At 37.6% G+C, this 17,791-nt stretch overlaps 1 protein-coding gene across 1 annotated transcript in view; it reads left to right on the top strand.

Annotated features, from left to right (window-relative positions):
* The window catches only part of LOC105331973 (talin-1), a 48,429-nt gene that overhangs the window by 11,873 nt on the left and 18,765 nt on the right, over nucleotides 1-17,791 (top strand). The window contains exons 14-31 of the mRNA XM_066078961.1: nucleotides 788-949; nucleotides 1,098-1,238; nucleotides 1,511-1,692; nucleotides 2,062-2,194; nucleotides 2,504-2,605; nucleotides 2,787-2,957; nucleotides 3,314-3,463; nucleotides 3,714-3,935; nucleotides 4,300-4,613; nucleotides 4,930-5,113; nucleotides 5,238-5,363; nucleotides 11,817-11,933; nucleotides 12,214-12,399; nucleotides 12,530-12,634; nucleotides 12,902-13,007; nucleotides 13,860-13,880; nucleotides 14,776-14,811; nucleotides 17,559-17,683. Of these exons, the coding sequence (XP_065935033.1) occupies nucleotides 788-949; nucleotides 1,098-1,238; nucleotides 1,511-1,692; nucleotides 2,062-2,194; nucleotides 2,504-2,605; nucleotides 2,787-2,957; nucleotides 3,314-3,463; nucleotides 3,714-3,935; nucleotides 4,300-4,613; nucleotides 4,930-5,113; nucleotides 5,238-5,363; nucleotides 11,817-11,933; nucleotides 12,214-12,399; nucleotides 12,530-12,634; nucleotides 12,902-13,007; nucleotides 13,860-13,880; nucleotides 14,776-14,811; nucleotides 17,559-17,683 (2,583 nt within the window). The remainder of the gene's footprint in view (nucleotides 1-787; nucleotides 950-1,097; nucleotides 1,239-1,510; nucleotides 1,693-2,061; nucleotides 2,195-2,503; nucleotides 2,606-2,786; nucleotides 2,958-3,313; nucleotides 3,464-3,713; nucleotides 3,936-4,299; nucleotides 4,614-4,929; nucleotides 5,114-5,237; nucleotides 5,364-11,816; nucleotides 11,934-12,213; nucleotides 12,400-12,529; nucleotides 12,635-12,901; nucleotides 13,008-13,859; nucleotides 13,881-14,775; nucleotides 14,812-17,558; nucleotides 17,684-17,791) is intronic.

Below are 17,791 nucleotides of genomic sequence, written 5' to 3'. Positions count from 1 at the left end.
TCTGTTCATGGTCTCTGACCACCATGTTAAAGCATTCATTGAGTGTCATTGGATTGTAATTACAATTATAGACTCTCCAGTTGTAGGCTGTTAAGAGTTTGTAATGTATATATGATATTAATAGATACAGGGCTCAATATAGTGGCATGACGTCACACAGAATCTAGATACATCACAGACGATATAATTAAAACGTCCTCACGTATCATGATAGAAGTTTAGACAAGATTGTTCAATAGTTCACACTGTGTATCGTTGAGAAGATTGAAATTCACTCCGTATCACCTGTATCTTACATGTTACTGTGTATCATATATCATTTATATCATAGAATCGCGAACAGCGCTAAGTGGGGGTTGCTATTTACTTTACTAACATGTATTGCTGGAGAAAGCGTATCAGAGTTAACAGAATTGTATCGTGTATCAAGAAATATCAGAGTTAACTTGTTCTACAGTATAGCAGGAAAAACAGATATATGTGTGTATATCTCTATGTTAAAAGTTTGTGAGGTATCAGGCTATGTATCATATATATACAAGCATCATCTTGTGTACTACATGAAAAAATACTTTGATGAATGGAGGAGATTATCTACTTTAATTTCATACCTTTGCCAAGATCTAAAATCAGTTTTGTATTAAGAATTAATATTTAACTAACAATTTTACATCATACACAGAGTGAACTTGTAATGACTTTGCTTTGATTAACTTGTAATTATTTCTAACCTTGTCACCAGGATGTGTTTTGTTTAGAGATGATTTAGAGTTTTCTCCCCTTGTAGGTGTTGTCAGCAGCAACAGTGGTTGCTAAGCACACGTCAGCCCTGTGTAACGCCTGTCGCCTGGCCTCCAGCAAGACTTCCAATCCTGTCGCTAAGCGACACTTTGTACAGAGTGCCAAGGACGTTGCCAACAGCACAGCCAACCTGGTCAAGGCCATCAAGGTGAGTGTCAAGGTCAAATGTCAAGATCTTAAGTGTACATTTCTATTTGTGATAATTTGTGTTTGGTTAGATTGTATGAAATTTCTTATGGGTTTTGTACCTTAAGTCTCCCAAAGATTTAAATGATATTACATACATCATTATTCAGGCGCTGGACCAGGATTTCACGGAGGAGAACCGCCAGCGATGTGCGGAGGCCGCCAAACCACTGACAGATGCAGTGGATGAACTCACCACATTTGCCTCCTCTCCCGAGTTTGCCAGCATGCCAGCCAAGATCAGCCCAGAGGTAATTACAGTAAATGAAAAGCTATCGATAAATACAGGTAGTAAGACAGCTAGTGATATATAGCAGATAGCTACTAAGCTAGCTACATAAAGCAGACAGTTAGCAAGTTAAAGCACCCAACTAACAGGATTCTGTTGTCCAGTAAAACCCCATATTAGAAATGTACTTGAATATGTTCATGGTGGGGTTTCATAATTCAAGGAAGTTTTATGCAGTTATTCCTAATTTTCTGGGACAAGACACACAGATGACTTATCTGTATATATATGTAGGCAAGGAAGGCCCAAGAGCCCATTGTGTCGGCAGGTAAGGCGATGATCGATGGAGCGTGTCACATGGTGACGGCTGCCAAACAGCTGGCTGTCAACCCGAAGGACCCGCCCACTTACCAACTGTACTCCAACCACTCCAAGAGTGTGTCCGAGGCCATCAAACGACTCGTGTCCTCCATCAAGTAAGTTTTTCCACCAGTAGTAAGTCTTTCCTTCATCAAGTAAGTGTATAGTGCAAGTCTTTATTATAATGCCAGCTCCTAACGTTGGTCAGCATTTCTAGATTTACAAAAGTGTTAGCTCTTCAATAGCCTGGTTCATTCCTAAAAGTGATTTTAAATTTTCGGACATGTATATTATAGTATTTTGCTGTATTTCTCTGAAGCTTGATTTTAATTTGTTTGAGGTCCATTCCACTTTACATCTGTTATTTCTTGACACATATTATAGTATTTGACTGTATACTTTCAAGGAATGTAAAAATCTTGAACTGAACATATATCCTGTAAAACATCAGGACCTGTTTGACTATATACATCTGTATATTTCAGGGACTGTGCGCCGGGTCAGCGTGAGTGTGACGAGTCGATCGACAAACTGAACCGCTCCATCCGCGACCTGGACCAGGCCTCACTGGCCGCCATCAGTCAGAGTCTACAGCAACGGACCGAGAAATCCCTCAGGGTCAGTACTTACTCCACCCAAAACCACCTTTTCCCCATCCACCAATATGTCTCCATGTGTCCAGATTTGTAAATTATCAACCCCTCATTCCCAATATCTAGATATTTAAGTTTTCAAATTTTCCCTTTCATGTCTAGATTTTTAAGGTATCACCCCCTCCCTTGTTTCAACAGTTTAACAGATTTATTTGATAGTTCACCCCTCCCCCCCCCCCCCCCCCCTTTATTAAGATTTTAAAGTAATCAAAATATGCTCAATTTTCAATATTCGTAAATAATCATTAATTATTACTGTTGAATGGTATTATAGGGATTCCAAGAACAGATGATTGGGAGTGCAAGAGAAATCCATGACCTTTGTTCCAAGGTCAAGGACTCAGCTAAAGCAGAGCCGGAGAATCTGGGTCACAGGGTCAGTATACAGAGCATCGGTTGTGATATTTAATACTTATTATGTGAGATCTGGGTCATTTTCTTCTCTGTGAAATTTGAATGATAATCCAAAATAATAATGGTCAATTTTTACATTGCCTTTTGTTAACACAATGTACACATAGGTAGGTAATAACTTTTGACACCTCCTGTATCTACAGGTGACAATGATGGCCAGCTACTTCGGCCCACTCTCGGACGGTGCTGTAGGCGCCGCCTCGCTGATCCAGAACTCCAAACAACAGACCCACATCCTGGACCTGACTAAGACCGTGGCCGAGTCGGCACTTCAGTTCATGTACTCCTGTAAGGAAGGGGGAGGCAACCCTAAGGTAGGTGTACCTAAAGATAGAAGGGGAAGTGTACCTTAAGGTAGAAGGGGGAGTGTACCTTAAGGAAGAAGGGGTAGTGAACCAAAGATAGAAGGGGTAGGCAACCTTAGGTAGGTGTACAGTAAGAGAGAAGAGGAATGAGCTTAAAGAAAAAAGGGGGAGTGTGTACCTTATAGAAGGAGAGTGTACCTTAAGATAGGAGGGGGAGGCAACCCAAAGATAAGATAGGGAGGTTAGAGTATCGTAAGATAAAAAGAGGAGGCATGTTTAAGTCTGGACTTCATAGCAAATCCTTACAATAGACAAGTGTGTGCACGGATCTTCTGTAGACTACAATATCTTGTGTTATGTTGTAGGCCCCTAAGCACACCCATGATAACATTGATACAGCAGCAGACAACACAATGGACGTCGTACAGGACCTGTTACAGTCTCTGGAGGAGGCTGCCTCACAGGCCGGCGTAGTCAACAGTATGATAGAGAAACTCACCAAATCAATCACTAAGGTAGGTACAATCTTTACATAAAGGACCTTCTTTCCTCCAAAATTTGCTCTGTTTAAAGTCCCCAATATTATGTTGATAGTGGCACTGGAGGAAGAATTTGATCGACTTTAATTTTTTAAAATCATGAAATTTTAACAAACTTATGCCATTATGAACATTTTGGATACATATCCGTGTAACATAATAAGGTCTATCAAATAAAGGAGTCTGTGTTTACAATATTGACCCCCCTTTGTTTCTATGGTTACAGACGGACGAGCAGGTAATGGTGAGGGAGGGGATGTCCTTCGTGGAGTACCAGTCCAACATGGTCAGTCTGGCCAAGAAGATCGCCATGACGACGCAGGAGATGGTGGGCAAGGCGGGGGTGAACCCGGGCGACCTCGGGCGACTGGCCAATCAGCTGACACGAGACTACGATGTGTTGGCCAGTAACTCTGCAAATGCCGCGGCAACCTCCAACAGTCAGGGTGTAAGTGGAGTCGCAAGTCTGTTACAATGTCTGGTGGTTCCTAGTTTATTGGTTTATCTGTTATTCTAAAAATGTTTTGTAAACAAAATTGGATGGATATTGTGTGCTCTGTGTACTGTTAAGTCAAGAATATGGTTATCTGCATGAAAAAGTGTTTATTTGGTTTTATTTTGTTTCAAACATTTTTCCTGTCTAACTGAATATTGAATTTTTAATGGGAAATTCCCTTGAAACCAAAGATGCTGGCTTTATAATCAATGTGATTGCTACCATAATATTTAACAGATCTCTGAGAAATCCATTATGTTGGGTCTGTAGATTTCCATTGATTTCATTGTTATATATTTTGTTGGTCTATCTGTAGATTGCGAATCGCATCCGTACGACGGTCCAAGACCTGGGTAAGAGCTGTGTGGAGCTGGTACAGGACGCCGGCAAAGTCCAGGGCGACCCGCACGACACATACGCGAGACGCGACCTCCAGGACCATGCCCGCAGCGTCAGTGAGAAGGTGGCCTTTGTTCTAGCAGCATTACAGTCCGGGTCTCGTGGTACCCAGGCCTGTATCAATGCGGCAAGCGCGGTGAGCGGAATCATTGCTGATCTGGACACCACCATTATGTTTGCCACCGCCGGAACTCTGTGTACTGAGGGAGATGACAGTTTCGCCAGCCACAGGTAAATGGGACAAATAGTCCTCAATACCCCCACCCACTGACAAATAGTCCTCAATACCCCCACCCACTGACAAATAGTCCTCAATACCCCCACCCACTGATCCACTCCAACAGTAGTCTCATACTGTAGAATCATTAGATTTTGAGGTGGATCAATTTTCGTGGAGTTTGTGGGTACCTCTCATCCACTAATGAATAAGGGTGATAGAGTCATACTTCCTTTTGTAGGTATGAAATAACTCATGAAAGTAATGCATGGAAATTGTCCCCACAAAGTTTAATGATTCCACGATATTTATTTTTGTAATCACTTATAGAGAGGACATCCTGAAAACGGCGAAGGCTTTGGTAGAGGAGACCAAGAAGTTGGTACAGGGCGCCGCATCCGATCAGGAAACGCTCGCCGGGGCCGCTCAACAGGCCGTCAAAACCATCACCAAACTCGCAGATGTCGTCAAACTTGGTGCAGCCTCACTCGGATCTAACCAACCTGAGGCTCAGGTATGTGGCTTATAACTTGACATTGTAACGATGAAGTTGTTTAATCAATTAATTTGCCAGAGTCATCAAATTTTGTTAATTGCAACATTTCAAGAGGGAAATAACTGAGTAAGCTTGTTTTCAGGTGATGATAATTAACGCGGTGAAGGATGTGGCTTCCGCACTCTCCGATCTGATCAGCGCCACCAAGAACGCCTCCGGCAAAAACGTCTCCGATCCGGCAATGATGACCCTCAAAGAGTCTGCCAAAGTCAGTCAAAATTCAACATTATTTCTTGTTTTCATTTAACCTTGACCGAAGTTTTTTATGTTTATTATTTTTTATTTAAACTCAAAATTTGAGATTTTGAAAACGTGCTTATAATTTTTATATAAATGCTCAAAATTTTGATTAGTGAATTACTGTAACATAAGGACTGAGCGTTGACCTTGTGTTAGAACTTTAACCTTGATGAGATGGTAGTGTTGTGGTGTAGTGATGTAATGCACTCTCTTCTTCTATGGAAAAACCTCTTCTGGCAATCAATTAGCCCAGGTCTATGATTATAAACCTTATCTGCTAATCATTATTTCAAACAATTCCAGGCACAGCTTAACTTTTTTTAGCAGTGACTTTTCAGTATTCAATGTGTAGATAAAGTTTTTTTTAAGTCAATTTTAAAAAGGTTTAAAAATTGAAAAGTTTTCTGAGCATAAATATTTTTTTTTGTCTTAATTGGAAGAAATATATACAATATAATTTGACAAAGGCCGCCTAGGCGTTGATAGATAGAATTGTTAAGTTAACTGTTGTCTGATTTGTGGAGTCGTGTGATTTTACAGAAGACAGACTCCCTGATCGAGGGTTTGCCGGACGGGTATACTATCTATGTTTCCAGCATGTACTGAGTGCAGTTAAAATTTCGAGCCATCTGATTGGATGATATTTCTCTGTTCTAGTGTTGTTGACAATTTACAAAAACAAGAGCTGTTAATGAAACAAAATTAAAAAAAAAGAAAAATATTGAATGTTGTGATTAATGACTTTTTGTGAGAGCTTCTATCATTATAAATTGAATTTTTGAAATCCTGTAGAGGTTTGAGATTTAAGAAACAACAGATTGCATTTGAATTGGTGTTTCCATAGAAACCATCCCCCTGTTTCACACTGAACCATTGACCAGGCTACTAGTGACAACTGTGTTCATTTCTTCCTACAAGTTACAGAAAATTTCTGCATGGGGATTAATTATTGCTAAAACATGTCCACCCCTTTCCTACGATGTTTCTTTTACCGACTTGCACTGTACACTCAATCAGCATATGACTACAAATTATTGTTGACACACTACCTTTTACCGACTTGCACTGTACACTCAATTAGCATATGACTACAAATTATTGTTGACACACTACCTTTTACCGACTTGCACTGTACACTCAATTAGCATATGACTACAAATTATTGTTGACACACTACCTTTTACCGACTTGCACTGTACACTCAATTAGCATATGACTACAAATTATTGGTGACACACTACCTTTTACCGACTTGCACTGTACACTCAATTAGCATATGACTACAAATTATTGGTGACACACTACCTTTTACCGACTTGCACTGTACACTCAATTAGCATATGACTACAAATTATTGGTGACACACTACCTTTTACCGACTTGCACTGTACACTCAATTAGCATATGACTACAAATTATTGGTGACACACTACCTTTTACCGACTTGCACTGTACACTCAATTAGCATATGACTACAAATTATTGGTGACACACTACCTTTTACCGACTTGCACTGTACACTCAATTAGCATATGACTACAAATTATTGGTGACACACTACCTTTTACCGACTTGCACTGTACACTCAATTAGCATATGACTACAAATTATTGGTGACACACTACCTTTTACCGACTTGCACTGTACACTCAATTAGCATATGACTACAAATTATTGGTGACACACTACCTTTTACCGACTTGCACTGTACACTCAATTAGCATATGACTACAAATTATTGGTGACACACTACCTTTTACCGACTTGCACTGTACACTCAATTAGCATATGACTACAAATTATTGGTGACACACTACCTTTTACCGACTTGCACTGTACACTCAATTAGCATATGACTACAAATTATTGGTGACACACTACCTTTTACCGACTTGCACTGTACACTCAATTAGCATATGACTACAAATTATTGGTGACACACTACCTTTTACCGACTTGCACTGTACACTCAATCAGCATATGACTACAAATTATTGTTGACACACTACCTTTTACCGACTTGCACTGTACACTCAATTAGCATATGACTACAAATTATTGTTGACACACTACCTTTTACCGACTTGCACTGTACACTCAATCAGCATATGTCTACAAATTATTGTTGACACACTACCTTTTACCGTCTTGCACTGTACACTCAATCAGCATATTACTACAAATTATTGTTGACACACTACCTTTTACCGACTTGCACTGTACACTCAATCAGCATATGACTACAAATTATTGTTGACACACTACCTTTTACCGACTTGCACTGTACACTCAATCAGCATATGACTACAAATTATTGTTGACACACTACCTTTTACCGACTTGCACTGTACACTCAATCAGCATATGACTACAAATTATTGTTGACACACTACCTTTTACCGACTTGCACTGTACACTCAATCAGCAAATGACTACAAATTATTGTTGACACACTACCTTTTACCGACTTGCACTGTACACTCAATCAGCATATGACTACAAATTATTGTTGACACACTACCTTTTACCGACTTGCACTGTACACTCAATCAGCAAATGACTACAAATTATTGTTGACACACTACCTTTTACCGACTTGCACTGTACACTCAATCAGCATATGTCTACAAATTATTGTTGACACACTACCTTTTACCGACTTGCACTGTACACTCAATTAGCATATGACTACAAATTATTGTTGACACACTACCTTTTACCGACTTGCACTGTACACTCAATTAGCATATGACTACAAATTATTGTTGACACACTACCTTTTACCGACTTGCACTGTACACTCAATCAGCATATGTCTACAAATTATTGTTGACACACTACCTTTTACCTACTTGCACTGTACACTCAATCAGCATATGACTACAAATTATTGGTGACACACTACCTTTTACTGACTTGCACTGTACACTCAATCAGCATATGACTACAAATTATTGTTGACACACTACCTTTTACCGACTTGCACTGTACACTCAATCAGCAAATGACTACAAATTATTGTTGACACACTACCTTTTACCGACTTGCACTGTACACTCAATCAGCATATGACTACAAATTATTGTTGACACACTACCTTTTACTGACTTGCACTGTACACTCAATCAGCATATGTCTACAAATTATTGTTGACACACTACCTTTTACCGACTTGCACTGTACACTCAATCAGCATATGACTACAAATTATTGGTGACACACTACCTTTTACTGACTTGCACTGTACACTCAATCAGCATATGACTACAAATTATTGTTGACACACTACCTTTTACCGACTTGCACTGTACACTCAATTAGCATATGACTACAAATTATTGTTGACACACTACCTTTTACCGACTTGCACTGTACACTCAATCAGCATATGACTACAAATTATTGTTGACACACTACCTTTTACCGACTTGCACTGTACACTCAATTAGCATATGACTACAAATTATTGTTGACACACTACCTTTTACCGACTTGCACTGTACACTCACTCAGCATATGACTACAAATTATTGTTGACACACTACCTTTTAACCGACTGGACATTGTAAATTTACCTGGTAGTTTAAAGTATAAGATTTTTTTGGAATGGAAAAAGCAGTAAAGCTTTTGTCGAGTATTAGTTTTGCAGTAAAGCTATTGTCGAGTATTAGTTTTGCAGTAAAGCTATTGTCGAGGATTAGTTTTGCAGTAAAGCTATTGTCGAGTATTAGTTTTGCAGTAAAGCTATTGTCGAGGATTAGTTTTGCAGTAAAGCTATTGTCGAGTATTAGTTTTGCAGTAAAGCTATTGTCGAGGATTAGTTTTGCAGTAAAGCTATTGTCGAGTATTAGTTTTGCAGTAAAGCTATTGTCGAGTATTAGTTTTGCAGTAAAGCTATTGTCGAGGATTAGTTTTGCAGTAAAGCTATTGTCGAGTATTAGTTTTGCAGTAAAGCTATTGTCGAGTATTAGTTTTGCAGTTAAGCTATTGTCGAGTATTAGTTTTGCAGTAAAGCTATTGTTGAGAATTAGTTTTGCAGTTAAGCTATTGTCGAGTATTAGTTTTGCAGTAAAGCTATTGTCGAGGATTAGTTTTGCAGTAAAGCTATTGTCGAGTATTAGTTTTGCAGTAAAGCTATTGTCGAGGATTAGTTTTGCAGTAAAGCTATTGTCGAGGATTAGTTTTGCAGTAAAGCTATTGTCGAGTATTAGTTTTGCAGTTAAGCTATTGTCGAGTATTAGTTTTGCAGTAAAGCTATTGTCGAGGATTAGTTTTGCAGTAAAGCTATTGTCGAGTATTAGTTTTGCAGTAAAGCTATTGTCGAGTATTAGTTTTGCATTTAAGCTATTGTCGAGTATTAGTTTTGCAGTAAAGCTATTGTCGAGTATTAGTTTTGCAGTAAAGCTATTGTCGAGTATTAGTTTTGCAGTTAAGCTATTGTCGAGTATTAGTTTTGCAGTAAAGCTATTGTCGAGTATTAGTTTTGCAGTAAAGCTATTGTTGAGAATTAGTTTTGCAATGCTTTCAGAAATGGGAAGAAATGAGCACAGTTCGGTGTAACATGTTTGTGTTGCAGTAACAATGTTGTTTCCAGCTCATATCACTCCCTGTGGTGGTTATAGCCAGCACAGGGCTCCTATACATATCATGATTTGTCAGTGGAAACAGTAAGCTGCTAAGTATTTTAACTCAAGAATTTGAATTCAGTACAAATAATTATATGAGCTGCGGGGACTACCAAATCATTTTGCCTCTCAGACTCAGGGAACTTGACCATCGGCTTGATCCACTCGAAAAGATAAACCTTTTGGTAATGTTATAAAATTGTGGCTATTTTGTAATGTTATAAAATGGTGGCTATTTTGTAATTTTTGTACCATTTCAAACCTCAGGAAGAGAAGACCTCTATATTTAACATAAAAAAGGGATTTGGAGAAAAAATATAAAAATAAGCATGAATTTATATATCTAAAAATTTGGCTATAAAATAACTTGACAGTACATCTGACCATTTGGCCACCTTAAGTTTAGCTGAGAGGCAGGATGTTGGAGTTTGAGGCCTGTAGTATTAAACCTCCCTGCAAGCTTCTGTTGACAGCATGAGACTGGGACATGCAGAGATCTCCAGACACCTGCATTGTGTCTCCCTGTTCATACAAGCTTGTGCTTTCATCTCAAACCAAGCATTGTTCAGACAAACAAACCTTGTTTCATTGTGTTAGGCTAATCTTTAAGGTACAATGACCTATTTGATAAGAAAGACAATGCATTGTTCAGACAAGAAAATCTTGTTTCATTGTGTTAGGCTAAGCTTTAAGGTACATTGACCTATTTGATAAGAAAGACAACTCTTGCATGAAAAATTCAAATGCTTTTCCTTTTAATAAGTCTGAAGTAAGAAAAACTCAAGTCTCAATGAATATTTTATATAATTTGATAGTGTAATTGATGTCATAGGTAGGGCTGAATAAGGATTTTTCCATGTTGTGACCATTAATGTATTATGATCTGTGTTAGATAGGGAAGCCTTGTATATCTTGTTATTATTTACATATCTTGCTTGACTCTGTATAACATGTCTGTGTTAATTAAAAATAATTGTTCATAGAAACGTGTTTGATTTTGATCGAGGTGAAGGATGGTTATGACATTCAGAGATAAATAATATTGTAGAAGTTTGTGTTAAGGTCAGACGACACGTTCCTCAATTTTAGATAACTTTTTCCAGGAATTTGTTTATGGTTTACTACTACTTTGACAAGCTTTCTTGCAAAAAATTAGGGTACCTTACCAGGCATTTCTGCAAAATACTAGAATATGCAATGTCCTATATAATCTTCTTGAAAATACACTTGAATTGCTGATTTAAAAATAAATACATCTACAGCACAGCAAAATTCACTGAATTATAAGTTTATCTCCGTCGGGGCGGGGATTTGAACTCACGACCTCTAGAACCTATACGCTTCTGGCAGTGAGTGGCCACGGTTCTAACCACTCGACCATGTACACATATAACCAAGTTCAAGTAAATTTTGATCATTTTTAAAGTAATTATAAAATTAATGTTTTTTTATTGGATTTCTTTATTACGAGGAGATACAAAAAAGATTCTCGAGGAACGTGTCGTCTGACCTTAATAGTCATTAAATAAAAACAGTATTACCAAGTCATAAATGTATTCAAACAATTGAAAAAAAATCATTATTAGGTAAGTAAATATTGTTTTAAAAAGTTTTGTCTGACCTGCCTTATCAGAAATTTGTTTTTGTAGTTTAAAAAGATGAAAAAAAAGAAAATTAGCAAAAATCAGGATGTATGATAAGACAGTTGTTAATGAAAACAGTCACTTATCAATGAAAATGACAGTATGTGTAAAACAACAGATGAAGTAAACTGTAAATATCAATCTCCCCTCCAGGTGATGGTGACCAACGTGACATCGTTACTGAAGACGGTGAAGACCGTGGAGGATGAAGCCGCGCGGGGAACTCGGGCCCTGGAGTCTACCATAGAAGCCATAGGACAGGAGGTTAAGGTAATACACTGGATATACACAGGTAACTAAAGGTACAAATACAGGTAACTCGGGCCCTGGAGTCTACCATAGAGACTATAGGACAGGAGGTTAAGGTAATACACTGAATATACACAGGTAACTACAGGTACAAATACAGGTAACTCAGGCCCTGGAGTCTACCACAGGTTAAGGTAATACAGGGGTACTAATCCGACTAAAGTCCAATGGTTTATTTCCCAATTTATGTTTTTTCTCCTTCATCAACAGACACTGTACTGTTTGATGTTTTCTTTCATAGTCGTACGAGGCTGGAACCTTGCCAGAGAAGAAAGCAACGGCAGAAGATCTGATCCGACTGACCAAACCTATCACCACGGCGACCGCCAAAGCAGTGGCTGCTGGGAACTCGGGTCGCCAAGAGGACGTCATCATCTGTGCCAACATGGGACGCAAGGCCATCTTTGATTTACTGGCAACATGCAGGGTATGTTATATTCTGCTAGAGATTCGAGTACAATGTAAAACATATAAGATCATTGTCCACAAATTTACATTTCCTTGAAACTGAATTTCCAAGAAATGTTAAGAATATTGGTTTTCCTGTGTGTTGACAGGGCACAGCCAGCACTGCAGAGACAACAGAAGTCCGACAGAAGACGATAGCAGCCGGCAAGAACTGTGCTGTTGTCTACAAAGATCTACTGGAGCAGGTCAGCACGGTAAGTGTACAGAGCACAGTGTGCACAGACTCAGCACAATGTGGACAGTTAGCACAGTGTAAAAAATCAGCACAATGTGCACAGTTAGCACACAGTGTGCATAGAGTCAGTAATAGAATATTCAAAACACCAAGTTTATTGAAGCTGTTGATATGTGGGGAAGGATTGTTGTTATTGAAGCTGTAGATATGTGGGGAGGGATTGTTGTAGAAATGTGGGGCCTGTGATTCTGTTATCTTACCACCTTGTTTCGCGGCCATTTTTCAGGTGGTCCAGAAACCTTCCCAGGAGGCCAAGCAGACACTGGCAGCACGTGCGCACCAAGTCGCGGTGTCCGTACAGGAAATCGTACACTGCTCTGAACTCATTAAAGGTATGTGACTGATAATTCCTGTGACAAGATTAGGGGTGTGATGTGTAGCCATTATACATGTAATAACTATAGCCCTGTGTCACTGTTACCATAACAACAGCCGACGCATCAACTTCATGATATTCTGCTCTGTTGTACCGTATTTATCTCATATATTCATAGCATTCAAATTTTATTATTTGTCAGTTTTTGTAGATATATATTTTTTATTGAACTTTTTTTAAAGTAAAAACTATTGGTGATTGTTTTGATACATGTAAATATGAATTATGATATGCATGAGAGGAAAAGGTTTTAAGAATGTATTATTATTTTTTCACAATTTTAAAACAGATAACAAATTTTTTTGAAAGATTACAGATAAGACAATATGCAGCATTTTTAAAACTCAAGATATTGCATAATGTAGATATAAATGCAAAGCAGAAAGAAAAAATTGCATTAAATTCATAGGAAGTAAAATTACAGTAGTTAATGTTAATGGAAGTAAGAAGATGTGAAATTTGTTGGAATTTAATTTCAATGCAAAGTAAAATTCAAGAGCAACAATTTATTGGGAAGTTATATTTATGAAGTTAAATTTATAAGGAAGTAATCATTTTGGGAACAATGCATAGAATAGGAGCCAAAGATGGAGTCATTTAATGTCTGGGTTAGAAAATGTGTGGGTCAGTAATAGTATTCATGGACGATGCCCAAAGTGGGCTTGTGATTACTGATAATGCCCATACTGGGCTTGTGATTAATGATAACGCCCAAAGTGGGCTTGTGATTTCTTATAATGCCCATACTGGGCTTGTGATTATGGGCATGGTTCTGTGTAGATATATATCTGACTTCGTTTTTTTTTAGTGGGCCAACCCGCAGAAGGAGGTATTGAGCTTACAGTGTCATGTTTTGATTTTTTTTGGCTTCCCTTTTATTTTGGTGTATTTTGTCCAGATGTCTTTTGTATCAGAACAAAGAAACTTTAATTTTTATACAAAGACAGCACTATTTGGAAGCAACCAATCAGAATGGCTGTTAGGGTCTGTAACTGACCCGGATGACTGAATTACTGTGAATGTATTTCATGATAAGGAGAAATGTCACTGCCTGCATATTTGAGACAAGGCTTATACTCTAGAGATATATTCTGTAAATAGACACTGTTGTAGTTTGGTTAGAGATATAAAGGTGAAGTGATACGGACACAGATGAAGTCTGTTAACACTCACTTTCTTTTGTGATCTGACTGTACACCAGGTGAATTTCAACACCAATGTTATTTTTGCCCAATGGCTTGAGAAAATAATTTTTCCTCTTTTGAAACATGAAAAATTAACACAGAGAAATTTAGTGTATTTAATGATGTGGTCCATCTTAAATTTACTAATTCAAGGGGTTGGTTAATTGGGCAAAAATATCGTGGGAATGAAAATAACCATTACACACCATTACAATATCTATACACTTATATGGAGTATTGGGAAAGAGAGAAAAACATATATTCAGAAGAATAGCAGTGTTGCATTTGGGCACAAAGATCTGATAATTGGATAGACATGTATTGGATTCAACAACTGTTACTCTTTGTTACCTGTATTTACCTGTATTTTACCTGTATTTACCTGTATTTTACCTGTATTTACCTGTATTGTCTCGTGTGCATGAGAAACGTGCTGCATTGTTTACCCCTCAGTCTTGTGTTTGGGGGGAAGGTCACTCCTACCCCCTTGTCAAACTTGTCCCTCCATAATTTGATGACACTTTGTTTTTTTCAAACTAGCGTCCAAAGAGATAAGATGGTCCCATATCGTGAAAGGTAATCATGGCAACCGCTGAAAACAAAAGAGGAATGCTTTCATTGTAGGATAGGAATAAAAGTGCTGCATTAACAGTGAAATTAACACCTGAGATATTGGGTTAGAGTTTGTGACCAGTGAAATTAACACCTGAGATATTGGGTTAGAGTTTGTGACCAGTGAAATTAACACCTGAGATATTGGGTTAGAGTTTGTGACCAGTGAAATTAACATCTGAGATATTGGATTAGAGAGTTATGACCTACCATGATATGTGATGTGTAGATAAAGTTCTTTATCAAACAAGTTGTGCTGGTTTCTTTTCTCTCGGAGCAAACACAAAAAGTTAAATAAAATTTAGCCTCCATTAAAAATCATTTAAGTTTTATACAATGAAAAAATTCTTTTTTATTTTGGCTATTGGAAGTTGTCAAATTATTTTGATTGGCTTTTAGAAATTGTCCTATAAAAGGCTTTTATTTTGATTTGCTGTTCAAAATTGCCTTGTAATTTTGATTTAAAAGTTTTCCTGTTAATGCAGCAATTTGTGTTTACAGTCCAATTCCCCCAAAATAGGCTTCAGACAATCACGTGACTAACAGTCCGGGTAGATTCCATTAACTCCTGTCTCCTCTCTCTGACCTTACATCTGTGTGACCTTGACCAGAGATGTCAGAATGACCTTATGACCTTAGGTGATTTACACCATACTCAACACATTTGATCCTATGTACCGGTAACTCTGACCTCGCCTCTCTCTGACCTTACATCATTGTATCTTTGACTTTATTTTTGACCTGTGATTATGTATGACCTTTTGACCCTATTTGATTTAAAGCAAACTTGACACATGTGACCTCCTGCATTATGAATGACCTCAGACAGCCACTCTGACTTTCTTTGTCTTAAAAAATTAAGAAAAAAGTTGGACTTTAGTATAAGAAAGTTCTGGGCTGCATTTTACAAAGGAACTCTTTGACTTGGTCTTAAAACATCTTACTCTTGTGGAATGATCGCTGTAAACCAACTTTTATTTGCATGCGAGAAATTTGGCGAGGTTTGCAAGAGCCTCATTGTCATGAATATTTCCTGGCGCAAACCCAATCCTTGTCATACGATTGTTATAACAACACCAGTCTTAATAAGGCTTGGTCGCGAAAATTAGTCGTTGCCAACAAGTTTATTGGGAATAAATTGCAAATAAAGTTGTTGCGAATAAAAGTTGTTTTATGTTATCAATTAGAAGTACTGATAAAGCCATTTGTTCCTTTGTTCCAAACTATTTTTTAATTTCTATATTACTTATACAAAGTTTTATTTTTAATCATCAAATGTCTTAAATAAATATGTTTGATTATAAGTCTCAAGATCTATTGTAAAATCCAGTTCTGACTTCTATGTGGGCATGCCTAATGTAGTCCATACAAGCTGGGAGTCCTGCTGTGTTATCATCATTATAATATTGGATAATTCACTGGAATTCCCCATGTAATGGTTAACATGCATTGTGTTCAGTGTAAGCCCTAAGATACAATACTGTATGCAGGGTTATTTTTGCCCTGTGTTATTTTCGCCCTTCTGCACTTGCAAACGGTTTCGCCCCATCTTAAATTTGCCCAAACATGATTGCATAGTAAAGAGATTATTGGAACATTGATATTTGCCCAGTCTTTAATTCGCACGCTGACAGCGAGGGCAAAAGGGCGAAAAACGGGGGGCGAATATTTCCCTGTATACAGTATGCTGTTAATGAAGCCTACAGTGTTATAAATGTTGTATCAACCAAGACATTGTATCAAGTTGTTGTGGAATATGATATAAAATCTATCAGTAAATTAAGCCTACAGTGTTATAAATGTCGTATCAGCCAAGACATCATATCAAGTTGTTGTGGAATATATAAAACCTATGTGTAGTGCAAGATTGACAGACAGGTTTAAGTTGTATATAATCTGTAACCAAGGACATTGTATCACATAATGTTCTGTTAAGAAATAGTTTTAGATTCCAGCATTCAATCATTATCCATTTTATATTCCTCCTGAATTATAATGTTAGTACCGAGTCATCTATGTAAATTCTTATGTATAATGCATCAATTGTTCCACATACAGAAAAATCCCCATACCTCAACTGTATTAGATCAAACAATATGTATATCCCTAAAAGCAAACCTGAGTTTCATTTCTTTAAATTGTATGTTTGCAGTTAGTGATTAGATTAGTCTTTGTCCCCAGTTTATTTCTTGTTTGTTAGATGCAGTGAAACATTTGTTACCGAGTTACCAGCATGAACCTGAGTATGATATCAAGCATGTATGACTTGTTTTATTTTTTCTATATATCCATGCACAAGGATGTAATTACCTGCATGTATTGTTTTCTTCAGCGCGAAATGTAGGAATTGTAAAAAAATTCCCACATTTCTTAGATTTTAGTCAATTACTTTTACAAAGACAGGGTAATATAATCATTTCATACTTTGTATTCATGCAGAGGGCTTTTGATGCAGAAATAAAAGTTTAAACAAATTTTGAGGAGAAAAAAATTTGAAGAAATTTTGAGAAAAACCTTGCTGATTGAAAGTTGGAAAAAAAAGCAGCAATTGTTTTATCATTTCCGCATCAAAACCATTGTTGAAAATCATTCATTGATATTTAATTAGAAGTTTCTAGGATCATTTTGCCATTAAGTACTTTCAAGCCCTTGATTTTGCTTACCTGTGAGTGCTTTCAGTCCTTTGATTCTGTGTTCTCTGACTTTATCAGGTACAGACTGGGTGGATCCCGAGGACCCCACAGTGATCGCCGAGAGCGAACTCCTGACGGCGGCCAAATCCATCGAAGCTGCCGCACAGAAACTGTCGCAACTCAAACCACGCAAAAAGGCAAAGGTATGTGTACTACATCAGAACAAACAAACAGAAGGACTTGCCTAATAGAAGAAAGTCAATCCGTCACCATAAAACTAACATAAGTTGTACCACAAAAAAGACAAAGTA

Source organism: Magallana gigas, chromosome 1 (assembly GCF_963853765.1).
Source record: "Magallana gigas chromosome 1, xbMagGiga1.1, whole genome shotgun sequence".
In the NCBI taxonomy this organism is placed as follows: Eukaryota; Metazoa; Mollusca; class Bivalvia; order Ostreida; family Ostreidae; genus Magallana; species Magallana gigas.
Note: the sequence above shows the minus strand (reverse complement) of the source record. Positions and strands in the feature narration are given on the sequence as shown.